The following is a 14,908-nucleotide window of genomic DNA, read 5'->3' on the forward strand; positions in this document are numbered from 1 at the left end:
GCCTTCAAATCTGAGTCCACACCATGCCTTGTTACACTCCGGTTCGGCCAAACCGGTAGTGGTATGCCAGCCTGGGTTACAGAACCAGCAGTGACCCAGCTGGCCATGCCTCTGAACTGGTTCCCTGGTTGCCGCAGTTGCCTCCACCATCTTGCTTTGGAGTTCTGTGCATGCGCAGAACAATTTCTATTGAATTGCGCATACGTGCACAGCGTGCACACGAGCGAACTGGCAGTAACGTCGGTTAGAACTCACCCCTGACTCCAAAGGAATGGATTCCAAGGGAACCCATAAGGGAGGATTTAAGATAAACAAGACCAGACCATGATCTTTTGCTTGAGTCACTTTGCAAATGTCAATACACGCTGATGGCAATAAAGGAACAATAACACTTGCTTACAGCATTATACATGGCAAGCATCTAGCACAATGGCCGAAAATAAAAATTGGGCTGGTTTGTAGCAAAGAAAACAAAACAAGACTCAGTGCATTTCTCACCTACATTTCTCAATTCAAGTACAGATAACTTCCTTATAGCTAATCCAAGCGAACTGCATCAAAGTGAGTGGACATTCTGTAAGACAGGTAAGTGCTACTGCTGCAAAGGATAAGCTCAAAGCAGCAGGCAAAACAAGCTTCATGTAAAGGCAAATTAAACACTTCACCAGTAAATGAAAAATCCATCTAAATTAATTTTCTCAAATAAATTAGCTGAAAATTATTAAAGTTGCAAAGATATCAAAAACATGCCAGTTTGGAGAAAGATAATCTAAGGTAAGATTGCAGCCCAAAAAGGTATTGGCTGGCTTATACTTGGTATTAAAATATGATGTATTTGTAGTTTAGCACACTCTGTTAACATGCTGTAATTTAACAAGAAGTCCTGGTTAACAAAATGTTGGCAAAACTTCATGTCTGAACCAGGTAGTTGTTCTACATAATGACTTATCTAACATTTCTTTAGTGCTAGTTTTCTATTTTAAAATATAAGCTACCTAGAACTGTTTGAGAGTTGATTAATTAATGATGTGCCATAAAGTTGTTTTTGACTCCTAGCGACCACATAAACACATTTTCTCCATGACAGTTGGAGACTTCTCCATGATTGTCTGGGAGTTGGTCTGCCTCTCAATTCTACACATTTAAGAATCTCACAGCCTAAGATTTCCAAGAGGTTCTGCAGAATTTTTTACCATATGTATTGCTTAGACTAAACCTGGGCATTTTATGCCTCCTGGAGCACATCTGGCCCTTAAGCTGTTCCTGTCTGGCCCATGTGAGCTCAATGAGAAATTAGAACTTAAATTTATATAACTGTATACATGCACACAAAACAACTACATTGCTTTTATTTTGAAGGCGACTACTATTTTTTTTCCAATTTAGGTAAGTGCCTGCGTGCATGCTTACACATTTCACAGCCTTATTGGTTTGGCCCTTCACAGCAGTCCTACTTTCTCAATGTGGTCCCTTGGGAAAATTAATTATCCACACCTGACTTAGATTTAGAACTCTGAAATTTATGAATATTATATACAGACCACTTTTTTCTTAATTCCCTCAACAACAGCCCCGACAGGTAGATGGGTGGGGGACTAGATTCAGGCTCTTTGTTCAACACCTTAACTAATAAACCAATAAACGAGATGCACAGTTAGTTTCAAAGAACTGCACAGGATCTAGTCCTGAGCATGAAGATTCTTTTGGAAGCTAGTCCATACCGAGAAAGGGAGCAGGCCATTTTACTAGTGCTGTAGTAATAGCTGTTTATCCCATTCAGGAAAGAGAAAGGGCAAGCAGAAAAGAATATAACCCTAATGTATACAGATTATTTACGGTATAAGAAACAATTATTTAATTTCTACAAAATAGCTGATGAATGACAGGCGGTTCTTCATTTCCCAATGCTGTGGTAAATGCAGCTGTTTGTTTTAGGGCTGCTTATCTGGGGAAGGTGTGGACATCCAAAGAACTGTAGAGTTTGGCCCACAATCCTTTGATGAATTCCCATAACTTACCTTGCTTTCCTTTTATATGGTGCCGGAGGACGCTGGGAGCAGTACGACGGTAACAGCTGTTCCGTTGCCAGGCTTCTGTGCCACCTACCCTTCCAGCTTCATCCTCCCAGTCCAGATTCCAGTCTGAGCGTCCTGCCCGTGTCCTGGGACACCCACCCTTCCTGACCTGTGCACCTGCTGCAGTTTCAATCCTCTTGGTATATGCCGCATGCTGTGATTTGGCAATTTCACACCCAGGTTCAAACTCCCGATTGCCATTCCCATTTCTCAGGGACCAAGGTGGTGGATCTTCTAGGGCAGAGTGTCTTATAACATCCATGGTACAGCTCCCAGGAATTGCTCCTGAATGTTGGGCGTTGTGGGAGACTTCACACAACATGAATAACCTTTCTGGCTTTCCAAAGTACTTCCAGTCAGTGCTATAGTCCACATATCTGTCATTTTTCTTCTTATCATTCCTATCCAAGGTATGGCCACCTGAGTTCCAACCCTCTGTTGGACGGTCACAGAAATTCAAATTTTCCTTCCAACAGTTTGTATCCAAATGTTCTGCATTTCTGGAGAATCTGAAATCGGCATCCTGGCCATCCTTACGCACAACAGAAGGTTTCTTGTGAACCACTTGGGTGCTATTTTCAAAGTCTGTATAGTAGCCGTCTTCTTCCAGATAACCATTGCTTCCTGTTTCATGCTCCAACAACAGATTCATTTTCTTCTGGTCCATGGATTGATTACCCTCCTCCACATAGTCCTTGCAGTTTCTGGTCACGCTGTCATCCCTGTGTCCACTATCCCCATTTTTGAAATGGTCACAGACTCTCTTCACAGGTCTGATGGTGTCACACAGGTCCCTGTTTCTACACTCGCTCTTCCAGTTTTCACTACCACCATCTTGCCCATGTTCCTTATAAATCTGTCCTCTTCTTTCAGAGCTGTAGTCTCTGTACTCACGGTTGGGAAGTTGTGACAGACAGATCTGTTGTCCCGGAGAGTTTATCTGATTTCTGGACTCAGAATAAATGCTCATATCCTTCCTGGTATGCTCTTATCCCACTCCACCCCCTTTCCTTTCTCAGAACTTCATCGTTCCTTCATAACTACCCTTTCCCTGCACCTCACCCCTGAGACGGTGCTGACTAACTGCCTACCATAGAGAAGCTGTGTAACCTTCGTACCCAATAGGCAGCCAGTTCAGAAAAGCCTCTCCCTGCTGCTGGCAGGTAATGAGTAACAAGAATACCACAGTTTGGATTGGATCAGTGCCCTGCCCAAACCGGCTTCTCTGCTTTATAATGCTAAAGGCAGGGAAAATGACCTCTCTTTAGGGCTCGTAGGTTCAGGAAAGCTAAGCATGTGGTTTATGTGTTTGTATCAACCAAGGACTTCTCTGGGTGTGGGAATATATTTTTGAAAAGCACACAGCTTTGGAGAATTGCCAAAACTCTGGATTCTTAGATGTCTCCGGTCTTCTAGTAGCAGAAACACTGATAATCTTGACTGTTAAGATATCCCGCATCAATCTGTTTCCCCGTGACCCATTCTATTTCAACCAACAAATCCAAATACATAGCAAATAATACAGCACTGGGCCTGAATGCTTTTCATATCTCAGAGTTCAGTTAATTCATTGTCTCAAGCCTAGATAGACACTCTTAAGCTCCTGATAATTAGCATGGAAATGATTAAACTTCGGAAAATAAAACTGTGGCATCTAATGCAGAATACAAGAGTTTATATGAAAGCCATGTAATTTCACAGATTTCAAAGAAAAACACAAAAACACCTGCTTAGTAGATTTTCTAAGAAGATAGTGGGAAGATGTTTTCTGTCTTTCTATGATCACTAATTCTTTTATTTGCCCATGTCTATTTGTCTCAAGTCTCTGTGCCTCATAAAAATGGACAAAATTACATAATCATTATTGGAGAGAGGGCAGGAATAGGAGAAAAGCACCAAAAAACAACAATAAACAATTATGATGCTCTGCAAAGAAATCAGATGAGCCAAACTGCTTATTTATTCAGTGGATTTAAGAGAGCAGGCATTTCTAAGTGTATCTTCCCAAGTGCTAATAGCTTTTTAGTCAATAAAAATGGGAAAAAAGCATTTGCACATCATAATTTATGCACACGGTGACTGGCAGCAAGTTATTCTCCTAAGATTCAGAGCATCTTTATTATTTTCATTCTTTCCCCAACCGTAACCCCTCTCAATTTCTAGTTAATTGATATTGATCCTCCTGGTTAGAATGCAGTATTGCAAGCTAACTGCCCATAGACTGAAATTCGATCCTAATTAGCTCAAGGTTGACTCAGCCTTCCATCCTTCTGAAGTCAGTAAAATAAGGAACCAGATTGTTTGGGGGTAATATACTGACATTTTACCCGCCCAGAGAATGCTGTAAAGCATTATGAGGCGGTATGTAAGTCTAAGTGCTATTGCTAATGCTGTTCCATTCTGCTTCATACTGGTTTGTAGGCTATATACAATAACTTGTTTGGGCATTTGGCCAAAATACAGTATTCATTTTGGAGGACTACTTGCATGTTCTTTACCTGCTTGCATTCTTTTTGCAGGGTTTCACTGTTAACAGATAGAATCAGAGTAAAAGGGGTGAGGAGTGAAAGGAATTTGCTTCCCCATTACTGTTACATATTTCTTTTTTAACACCTGAAACAAGTTAAGTGGCTCTGAGGTAATAACATTGTCACGCCATGGTTGTTGCACAGAAACAGCCAGTGAGTAAGCAGCATGTTCAAAAACTAAGGCAATTTTTTTATAACTAATGCATTACACCATATCACTGCTCAAGTTACAGTTTGATCTGATTACAGTTGTAAGCAAGAAAAGTGGACATCTAGAATGTATTTTCCCCACAAGTATCCCAGTACAGATCCAAACTGGCCCATTCTTCCCAGTCTGGGACCTCTCTTGGAAAGACACTATGAGATACTGAGCATAAAAATCTTTTCTGTAAATACTTGCCCCAGCCAAAGATCCTGGAAGAGCAAGAGGCACTTTAGATTATTGTGCATCTTAAAAACCAGAAATACGTTGTGAGAGAATAGAGCTGAATTTAACATAGACTCCTACTACTTCCTCTTTCTTTGTGGAGTCCATGGTGCTCTCTAGGTTCATGGATGAGAAGCGAAATGTCTTCAAAGAAAAACCAGAAAGTCCAGTTGCCGCTTGAAAAAAACATCTTTGCGACAACTGTGACCTGGATGACTGAGAATCTCCATAGACATCTAGGTTTGGTTGTAGACATTTAACCATACAGTTAATGTTACCTGTTTCGGTAATGAAATGTCAGCAAGCAAACAGCCAAGCTCAAGAGAATATCAAGGACTCAAAATTTCAACCCTGAACTACATATATTATTTTCTCCTTTTTCAATTCCACCTATGCAAAAAAAGGTAGATGTGGGGTAGGGTCTGTCCTCTCTACCCACCCTCACCGAGACTGACAGTACTCACCCTTCAGCTCCTGCAGCTCCAGGGACAGGGATGATATTTTACAGTCACAGAGGTCCACGTTCTCTAACGTCTCATCTCGCCCAGCCTCATCCTGTGGCTGTTCCAGTGTTGCACTGAGCTCTGCGTGAGTCTTCCTATAAAAATCAAGTTCTTGCTCTAATTCCTGAATACGATTCAATAAGAAAGGACATGGAGATGTTCTTCCGGACTCAACAGTGTTCCCTTGTCTCTCTCTGCTCCCCAGCTGCTGCTTAACTGCGGCTGGGCTTTTCCTTTGGCTCTCTGGAGGTGGAAGTGGTGCTGGCCTGGAGGGCCGCATGGAAGGTGGAATACTCTGTGAGACAGGTGCAGTGCTGGGGCCAAACCTTATTGGCACATGTGGTGAGGCAGAGACAGGAATACCAGGTCGAGGTGGGGGTGGACGTAGCACTTTTCTTCTCTGCAAAGTATTCTCTACTGTACCACATACAATATCTCTCTCACAATTGAAATCCAGAATGGAAAAATGCCGAGCAACATTATCCTGCTCAAAAGTGTCATGGCCACCATGGCCTATAGGATTTGTCAGGCTCTGTTCAAACTGAGCCAGCTGCTCTGTCAGTTTTGAGTCAAGGTCCCCACAGATCTCCCCATGGACCACACCTTGAGGGAGTTCATTCTGAGTACCTTGACAGGCAGGCCAAATGTCCAAGCTCTCCTGTGTTCTACTGAAGCTGGAAGAATGAGATTTAGGTTTCTGCTGCTGACCCTCCATGCAAACAACTAAGTCCTCACAAAGAATGCTCTGGTGGATCAGACTATGAGCCTCTCCATCCTGCTCTGAGCGTTTGCAGCCCTTCAAACGGTCCCATGAAGTTTTGGGGGTTTGAATGGGCTCTGATTTATCCGAATGGTCATAGTGTTGGGTTTTTACCTGAAGTGGAGAATGAGGCATGGAAGAAACTCCATTGACAGTTTTATCAGAATCTATGGAGGATGTGCCTGGCACTTCTAAAGGAACAGAGCCAAGGCAATTTTCCTTCTGGTGATTTGGTATTTGGTTCTGTTTTACTTCCGAGTGCAAAGAATTCCTGTGCATCAAAGGAAGTTGACAAGTCTTTTCCTCAGTATAGTCTGAACTCCATCCAGGCTCCTCTCCAGGGGAACCTGCTTTGTGAAGACTGGCTGTTACAGAATCCACCCCCTTTGGCAAATATCCAGATTTCCATTGCTTTCTAGGCTGTAGGCAGTTCTCTTCCAACCTCACAAACCGGTGAGGAAAGATGCCACGTTTTCCTCGAAGTTCACCCTCTAGCCAACCATCTTCTAGAACTTCCAGAATTCGGATCCGTTCCCCCACCTCAAAGTCTAGTTCTTCTGATTCCAGGGCTTGGAACTGATAGAGGGCAATCCCGTAAAGTCCTGGCAATGCCACCTCATCACTCCACGGCTTCTCCTCTTCCTGGGAATAGGTATCTTTCATTCCATTTATCTTTGGAATCTCTGATGAAGTTTGGTCATCTGGGTTATTGTTGGATTTTAGGGGACCCAAAAGCTCCACAAAGCCCTCTGGGAAGATGCCTCGGCGACCTTGAATCTCCCCTTCAAACCATCCAGGTTCTGGAATTCCAACAATGATAATCACATCCCCTTCCCGGAAATCAAGTTCCTCCTTCATCTGGGCTGAAAGGCTCATCAGTGCTCGGGCCTGACCCAGAGCATAGGATGGCATTTCCAGTGTTGAACCATGTATGAATCGGGGACCAAAACCTGAAACGCTGAGCTCTTGAACACAGGATGATGGAAAGAAGCCACTGGTTCCCCAGCTGCTCCGGCCTTTCAGCCAAGGAGATGCTATAGAATCATTCAAAATCACCAGGTCTCCTGCAGGGATAAGGAACACATTTTAATTTCATTTTATTTATCAAATTTCTACATCAACCAGTCAACATCTTGATTTGCTCACAGAAGTAAACTGACGCCCAATGCATTTCACATAGCCAAGGTGCTACCATAGAGGCACCCAAAACTGCTTGTGTCTCCACATTTTACATTCCCAGATCCTCTTCAAGGGTAGCCCCATATAAAGTGCATTGTAGTAGTCTGTATGTGAGATGACCAGGGCATGAATGACAGAAAGAAAGGTTATTTGATCCAGGGAAGGGCATAACTAGCGCAAAATAGGAAGTTGAGCAAAAACCTCTTCACCGTGACTGTGACTGCCACCTTGTCCTCAAGCAAGGGTCATGAATCCAAGAGGATCTGCATATTAGGAGATGGGTCTGTCTGGGGTGGGGCAATCCCCATCCAAGACTAAAAATGATAAACCCCACATATAGGGGAGCCTCCTACATACAGCCACGGGAGCCAAGGTGGCGCAGTGGTTAAATGCACCTTGGCCATAGAGCCAAGGTGGCGCAGTGGTTAAATGCAGCACTGCAGGCTACTGCTAGATCAGCAGGTCAGCGGTTCAAATCTCACCGGCTCAGGGTTGACTCAGCCTTCCATCCTTCCGAGGTGGGTGAAATGAGGACCCGGATTGTTGGGGGCAATATGCTGACTCTCTGTAAACCGCTTAGAGAGGCCTGAAAGGCCTATGAAGCGGTATATAAGTCTACTGCTATTGCTATTGCTATTGCTAGCCACTCAGCCTTAGCAGTCTTCAGTTGAAGTCTGTTGTTCCCCATCCAGACCTCCAAGCACCATGGAAGGGTATCCATAACATTAGAGGTGGGTTCCTACCCATTGGTCTGGTTCGGCCAAATAGGTAGTAACTCCGGGGGACATGTGACCATACCGGTTCTTTCCTCAGCAGTGCCATCTTGATTTTCTGTTCTGCACATGCGCAGAACAATCTTCATTGAAAAAATGTAATTTTTATTCCTTTTTAAATGTTGTGTGCATGCACAGACCATTTTAAGTGCAAATGTGCATGCATGCAGAGCGCAAAGCTTTTCAGGTAGTAATGGTGGTAGAACCAGTAGTAATGGCATCCCTGCTTAGCATTGTTTATTTCATCTGGAATAGAGATTTACAGCTGGGTATCATCCGAATACTGATGATACATCGTTCGGTGGTGACCGATGATCTCACCCAGCAGAGCAGAGACTGAGCCCTGCAACACTCTACAAAGCAGGAGCTGCAGCCTGTATGTCTTGCTTCTTATCAACACCAATTGGGACAAGTCCCGAAGGAAGGAGGTGAACCATCACAAAACTGTCCCCCTCTCTCAGCTCCTGAGGACGACACAAAAGGACACCATGGTTGATGGTACTGAAAGCTGCCAAGGGGTCAAGAAGAGCCACGATTACCCTCAACCTACTCTTGCGAGAGGTCATTAAAAAAATGGCGCAGACATTCCCTCTTCACCTTTCCTTGTATAGGAAGTCCTCAACTAAAATTGGGAACAGAATTTCTTTTACTTAGCAAGATGGTTGTTAAGTGAGTGGATTTTGACCCTTTTTTGGCCATGGTTGTTTAGCAAATCACTGCAGTTAAGTGAATCAGACAATTGTTAAGCAAATCTGGCTTTTCCCATGGATTTTACTTGTTGGAAGCCATCTGGAAAGGTTGCAAATGGTGATCCCATGACCCTGGGATGCTGAAGGCATCATAACCATGTGCTGGTTGCCAAGAGACCAAATTCTGGTCACATGACCATAGAGATGCTGCAACAGCTGTTAAGTGCGAGGACTGGTTGCAAGTCACTTTTTTTAGCGCTGCTGTAACTTTGGATTGTCACTAAACAAACGGCTGTAAGTTGAGAACTATCTGTAGTCCAACGTAAGATTTCAACTCAAAGCAGCCAGTCACAAAGATTGCTCTCAATGGCATTTGAACAACAATTATATGTATTTATTTATATTTATTCCGCCTTTATTATTTTTATGAATAACTCAAGGTGGCAAACAAATCCAATACTCCCTTCTCCTCCTATTTCTCCACAACAACAACTCTGCGAGGTGGGTTGGACAGAGAGAGAGTGACAAGCCCAAAGTCACCCAGCTGGCTTTCATGCAGTACTCGAATTCGCAGTCTCCTAATTTCTACCTTACTGCCTTAATCGCTAGACTAAATGTGCTGGAAAATGGCAGCTATCCTAGTGACTGTAGAGATGATCAGGCTTCTGTTCCAAATATAGCAAGACTACCAAGGTACAGAAGCAGAAATCCCTGGACCGCTATGATTAGAACTGTAATGGAGGAAGGACACAGAAGAGAATCCCTTTTGATGGACTGACAGAGATCTACAGGAGAGCAGAGCATTAAGGAACTCTTTCGCCCAAGTAAGGAATGCATGGAAATCGCCAGTACCTCTCTGCAGGGCAAGGCTGCCAGGCTCTTGGGAAGTAAAGTTGCTGATACAAACAAACAGCTTCTCTCCTTGCTTCATAACAGGAACATCCACAGGTTCTACAAAGCTGCTGGGGAACTGGCCTAAAATGGATAAGGACAAAGAGAATTTTCAATAGAACAGGAAACACATCTAAATAGTGGAAAGTATAGTCATGGTTCTTTTCCCTTGACATCTATGTCATTCTTCACCATGGCATAAATGCACCACAAAGTTTTCTCCTGCTGCCATCCTTTTCATTAGGATTCTCCCAGCCTTTCACACTGAAAATGTGGTGGGGAGTGTGGCAGTGTAATAAGCTGTCTTTAGTGCTAACTATTCTGTTGTCAATTCCATAAAATTGAGGGATTTGTACACTGTCTTCCTCATTTAATATACACTTGCTAAGTTAAAGAAATTCTGCGGTGTACATTGTTGGAAACCGCAAACGTGAATTGAGTTTTGCTACATGAGAATTGATAAAGTATGATAACTGCCATTGGTAACATCAACAATGTGCAAATGTAAGGGAAATGTGTTATGGTTTACCAGGTCATTGGTACACCTTACTTAGTATTGACTACTATCACAATTGTACCCTTAAGGAAAAATAAAATTTCTTAATTGAAATAGAAAATTCCACAGAACCACCAAGTGAGTTTCTACATAAAGCCTCTTTTTTCTTAGAATAACAAGTATTTGTAACTGATGACAATTCAGAAATGTTTAGTATGGTTTTATTTTGCTTATATTTAATCCATCCTTCATGATGGAACTATTTCCCAGCATCTTTCAACAAGGTGGGAATCAAATTCATAAGTCAGACCCAGTCTGGCATAAAACAAGATGACCAAAATGAGCCATGGAATGATTAAAATATAACTAAACAAAGGATTTTATTACTAATATTCTTACAGAAAATTCTACGCACTTTCTTCTAGAATCAAAGGAATGGTTGTCACACAAGAGAGATACGTTGCTTTTCCTTTTTATGGGACAATCTCTTCCCTCCATCCATATCAGGTTGTTCTTTTTACTGGATATATGATTGCCACTATTCATCTAGATAATAAGTGCATCTAGAATTTTTGTCCATGAAGAAGATTAATATTTTCTGTCTAGATATGGGACTACCAGGACATCAACTATGATGCTGTACTTGTCAATATCTCTAATGATTGTCTTAGTTCCAATACATTTAAAAACAGGTTCTGGAATATATGTATTAAATCAAGTGGTTCAGTTGATGGTTAATTCTCCCTATCTTTTAGTGGAGAAGTTAAGATGGATCTTAATTTTTGGTTCTGTGATGTGCCGCAAGATTGATTAATCAATGAATGCAGAGAGTTGGGAATGGCTCCCTCTCCTGGTTGTTTCAAATTTTTTTTCTTATGTTCTCAAGTTGCTAACTACTTGAGATGAGAAAGCTTTTCCAAAATGGCCTTCTTATGAGCACAGTTTATTTCAGCAAATTAATGTGATAGGCATATGTTACTCTTCTATTTAATAATCAGCACTTGTTCAACTTTTTTTCATTTGTTCTCTTTTCTCTTTCTCTCTTTCAGACATATGGACATGGACACGGACACGGACACGGACACATACACACACACACACACACACACGGGGAATAATCATTGTTGGCAGAAAGTTTCACATTTTTTTGTTCTGTCCTACTTTTCCAGTATTAAGTTTTTGAACAATAACATTTGTTGTGAATTGCTGTTTCATAACATAAATACTTGTTCACGCCCATCTTTTTGTAAATAATTTTTATAATTTAAATTTTATAATAAAACAATTGTTATACATCAAAAATCAAAACAATGCATCATCATCATTTTAGGATTATCTCCATATTTAAGGATTAATTTCCATAATTCGATTCTTCCATATTTTGAAAGCAATAAACCAGAGTCATCTGTAGCAAGCTGTGATCAAATTAATAAAATATGTCTTGTGGTGTCACAAGGACAACTCTGTTACTAACTTCTTTTCTTGTAACATCATGATGAAAATACAATAAGCTTGCATCACAATGTACAGTCTGGGAAGATTGTGTCTATAAGTGAAGAACAATAAAGGAAACTATTCAGAAGTAACGCCTTATCTTTCTTGGTTCTTGGGGCCTAAGAGGAATATTGACATTAAAAGAAAAAAAGCTCAAAAAGGATGTTGACATTTCAGAATTCTTATATAGGTTAAATATATGCATGCATTAATGAGTATTGTTCCTGAATCTGTGTACATGCTCCCTATTTCATGGAGTTAATAGCAGGGTAGGTTTAAAAAGAAGCTTAAATGGGCAAGTCAAATATTTTACTATATACAATTTGGAATATACTACAAATGAAGATGAGGAGGCTTTGGTACTCTTTGAGCCTGGTTGTTTTCTTGCAGTCATTTCATTACCCAAACTAGATAACTTCACCAGCACTGCTGGTGTTACCTAGTTTGGGTAATGAAATGTCTGCAAGAAAACAAGCAAGCTCAGAGAGCACCAAGAACCCCGCATTTCAACCCTAAGCTACAAATATTCTCATTTACCATTACTAGGTTGCACTATTGCTTGCTTACTGACGCTGCTCACAATGTGTGTACATCTAAGTTTCAACTCTGAGCTACAAATAGTTTCATTGATCAGTACAAATGAAAATTCATGTCTGAGCATTGCCTCAGGCAGCCTTCCTCAACCTCCTGACCTCAGTTACTATAACAGATAGCAACAACACATTTGAGGAAGGTTACTGCAAGGTCTAACAGAAATATATGTGGGATCTAGTGCATTGATGATATTACATAGTTAGGTTACTGAAACGTCTCCATGCAAACAAGCAAGCTCAGAGAGCATCAAGGACCCCACATTTCAATTCTGAGCTACAAATATTCTCCTTTATTAGAAATATATGTATATATTTTAAACTTCTGATAGAATTCATACCTCACCTTTATAAGTAGCCATGCCCTTTAATGATCCTATAAGATAAATCTGACCAAGAGTATTATAATTTTCTTTCAGGTTTGCAGAGAAAAAAGGGCAGTTTCAATGAAAAATAGAGAGATAATGTGCTTTTATCAAGTCGGAAGTCTCAGGTCATTTTGCTAATTTTTAAAGCAGGCACTGCCCTAAAAACTATCCCAAATTGTTCAGGATATTATGGCTACACTGATCCCATAAGATGTTGAGATTCTAGAAAGAGTGCAGAGAAAAGCCACAAGATGATTAGGAAACTGGAGGCTTAAAAATATGAAGAACAGTTGCAGGAACTGGTTATGTCTACTTTAATGAAAAGAAGGACAAGGGGAGACATGATAGCAGTATTCCAATATCTCAGGAGCTGCCACGAAGAACAGGGAGTCAAGCTATTCTCCAAAGCACCTGAGGGTAGAACAAGAAGCAATGGGTGGAAGCTAATCAAGGAGAGAAGCAACTTAGGAGAAATTTTCTAACAGAACAATTAATCAGTGGATCAACTTGCCTCCAGAAGTTGTGAATGCTCCAACACTGGAAGTTTTTAAGAAGATATTGGGTAACTATTTGTCTGAAGTGGTGTAGGATTTCCTGACTAAGCAGTGGATTGGACTAGAAGACCTCCAAGGTCCCTTCCAACCCTGTTATTCTATTACTTTATACTGAGTATATTGAGAATTATATTCCATTTGACTGGTTAAGAAAACAAAGAATTATAAAAAGAAAAAGAGAAGCAAGCTTCAGATATATTAATAGCTATCTCATTTCTCTAATTGCAAGACCAAACAGTACAACAAAGAGGTATCAGGAAGTGTGTGGGAGTCCAAACATTTACAAAAATACTAAAAAGTATTAGTTAAAGAAACCAAAAACGTCCCTTCAAAAAAGGGGGAGGAAGGGGATAAAAATGTCTCCTGAACAGCTCCACAGAGACCATGGACTCATCCATATAGTCATTTGCTGAGCTTTCCTCTTGTCCTGGAACCAAAAATACTCAGCATAAATTTTGCATCATACCTTTCAGGCATACCAGAATGGGACTGTGTTGCATTGCTGGTTGCAGAGGTCTAACCATGTGACACTTTTAAAGGCAGAAAATAATCTTTTCCTTGACTGGAAGTTCAGTTCCAGTTCCAAAACCATAGGAAAAGTTACCACTAACCGCCAGGCAGAAAGGGCATTTGGGTGGTGCTTTTATGCATCCAATCACATCTTTTTCTAGCTTTTCATCATAGAGTTTTTGATCTTTCAACTGCTAAATAGTAGAAATAGAGAAAGGTTTAAGAGTTTTAAAATCTTTATTTAGGGTGAAATTTTCTTCTCTTTACGTAGCTTTACTTGTTCAGCTCCTCTTGGACTTCTACCCCAACCATTTCTGGAGATTCTCAGTCATCCAGGTCAAAAGGCAACTGGATTTTGGTGGTTGTTGTTGTTGAAAATGTTTCATTCTCATCCAAGAACTTCTTCGGGTCTGACTGAATGATGGGAAATGGAAGGATTTATATCCCTTGACTGCAAAGAACACAAATCCTTCCATACCCCATCATTCAGTCAGAACTGAGTAAGTTTCTTGGACGAGAAGTAAAACATTGTCAAGAAGAAAGAAAGGAAGCCCAGCTGCTTTTGAAAAGCATCTTTGGGTTCTGACGCAACCAACTTCATGAACTGACCCAAAGACCTTTTAGACATACCTGTGACTCCTTCCTTCTTCCCAAACAGCCAGAACTCATCTATGATTGCCAGCACTTCAATGATGTCTCCCACAAACAGTGGCAGCTCCTCAGATACGCTGGGGCAGAAATCAAAGACAGCCCGCACCAGGGAGCCTGTCTCCATCTTTGGAACCTGCAATAAAGAGATACAAAATCCAGATTAGGACAGCAATGTCAATATGTTACAAATTGAAAAAGGCAAATAACAGGTTGCACAAACGCAAGAATATCAGCTCGTTCCAGAAATCATGCAAAGACTTGTGCCAGCTACTCTTTTGTGGAAAACGTATTTCCACATCTCACTAATCATAGCGCAACAATGCCTTTCTAACTATTTTTATTTTTTATAACAATTTTATTAAAGATTACAATGTATGGATAATACAAAAAAGAAAGAAGTGCAAAAATGAAAGAAAAAAA

General features: G+C 41.0%; 1 protein-coding gene across 2 annotated transcripts in view; it reads right to left on the reverse strand.

Moving 5' to 3' along the window:
• The window catches only part of DNMBP (dynamin binding protein), a 59,982-nt gene that overhangs the window by 27,944 nt on the left and 17,130 nt on the right, over nucleotides 1-14,908 (reverse strand). For both annotated transcript variants that reach the window (XM_032225096.1, XM_032225095.1), the window contains 3 exons: nucleotides 14,468-14,621; nucleotides 9,787-9,909; nucleotides 5,495-7,357 (listed from right to left, as the gene is read on the reverse strand). In XM_032225096.1, coding sequence (XP_032080987.1) covers nucleotides 5,495-7,357; nucleotides 9,787-9,909; nucleotides 14,468-14,612 — 2,131 coding nt within the window. In that variant the 5' untranslated portion in view covers nucleotides 14,613-14,621. The remainder of the gene's footprint in view (nucleotides 1-5,494; nucleotides 7,358-9,786; nucleotides 9,910-14,467; nucleotides 14,622-14,908) is intronic.

The sequence above is a fragment of the Thamnophis elegans genome, chromosome 10, assembly GCF_009769535.1.
Source record: "Thamnophis elegans isolate rThaEle1 chromosome 10, rThaEle1.pri, whole genome shotgun sequence".
NCBI classification, from domain to species: domain Eukaryota; kingdom Metazoa; phylum Chordata; class Lepidosauria; order Squamata; family Colubridae; genus Thamnophis; species Thamnophis elegans.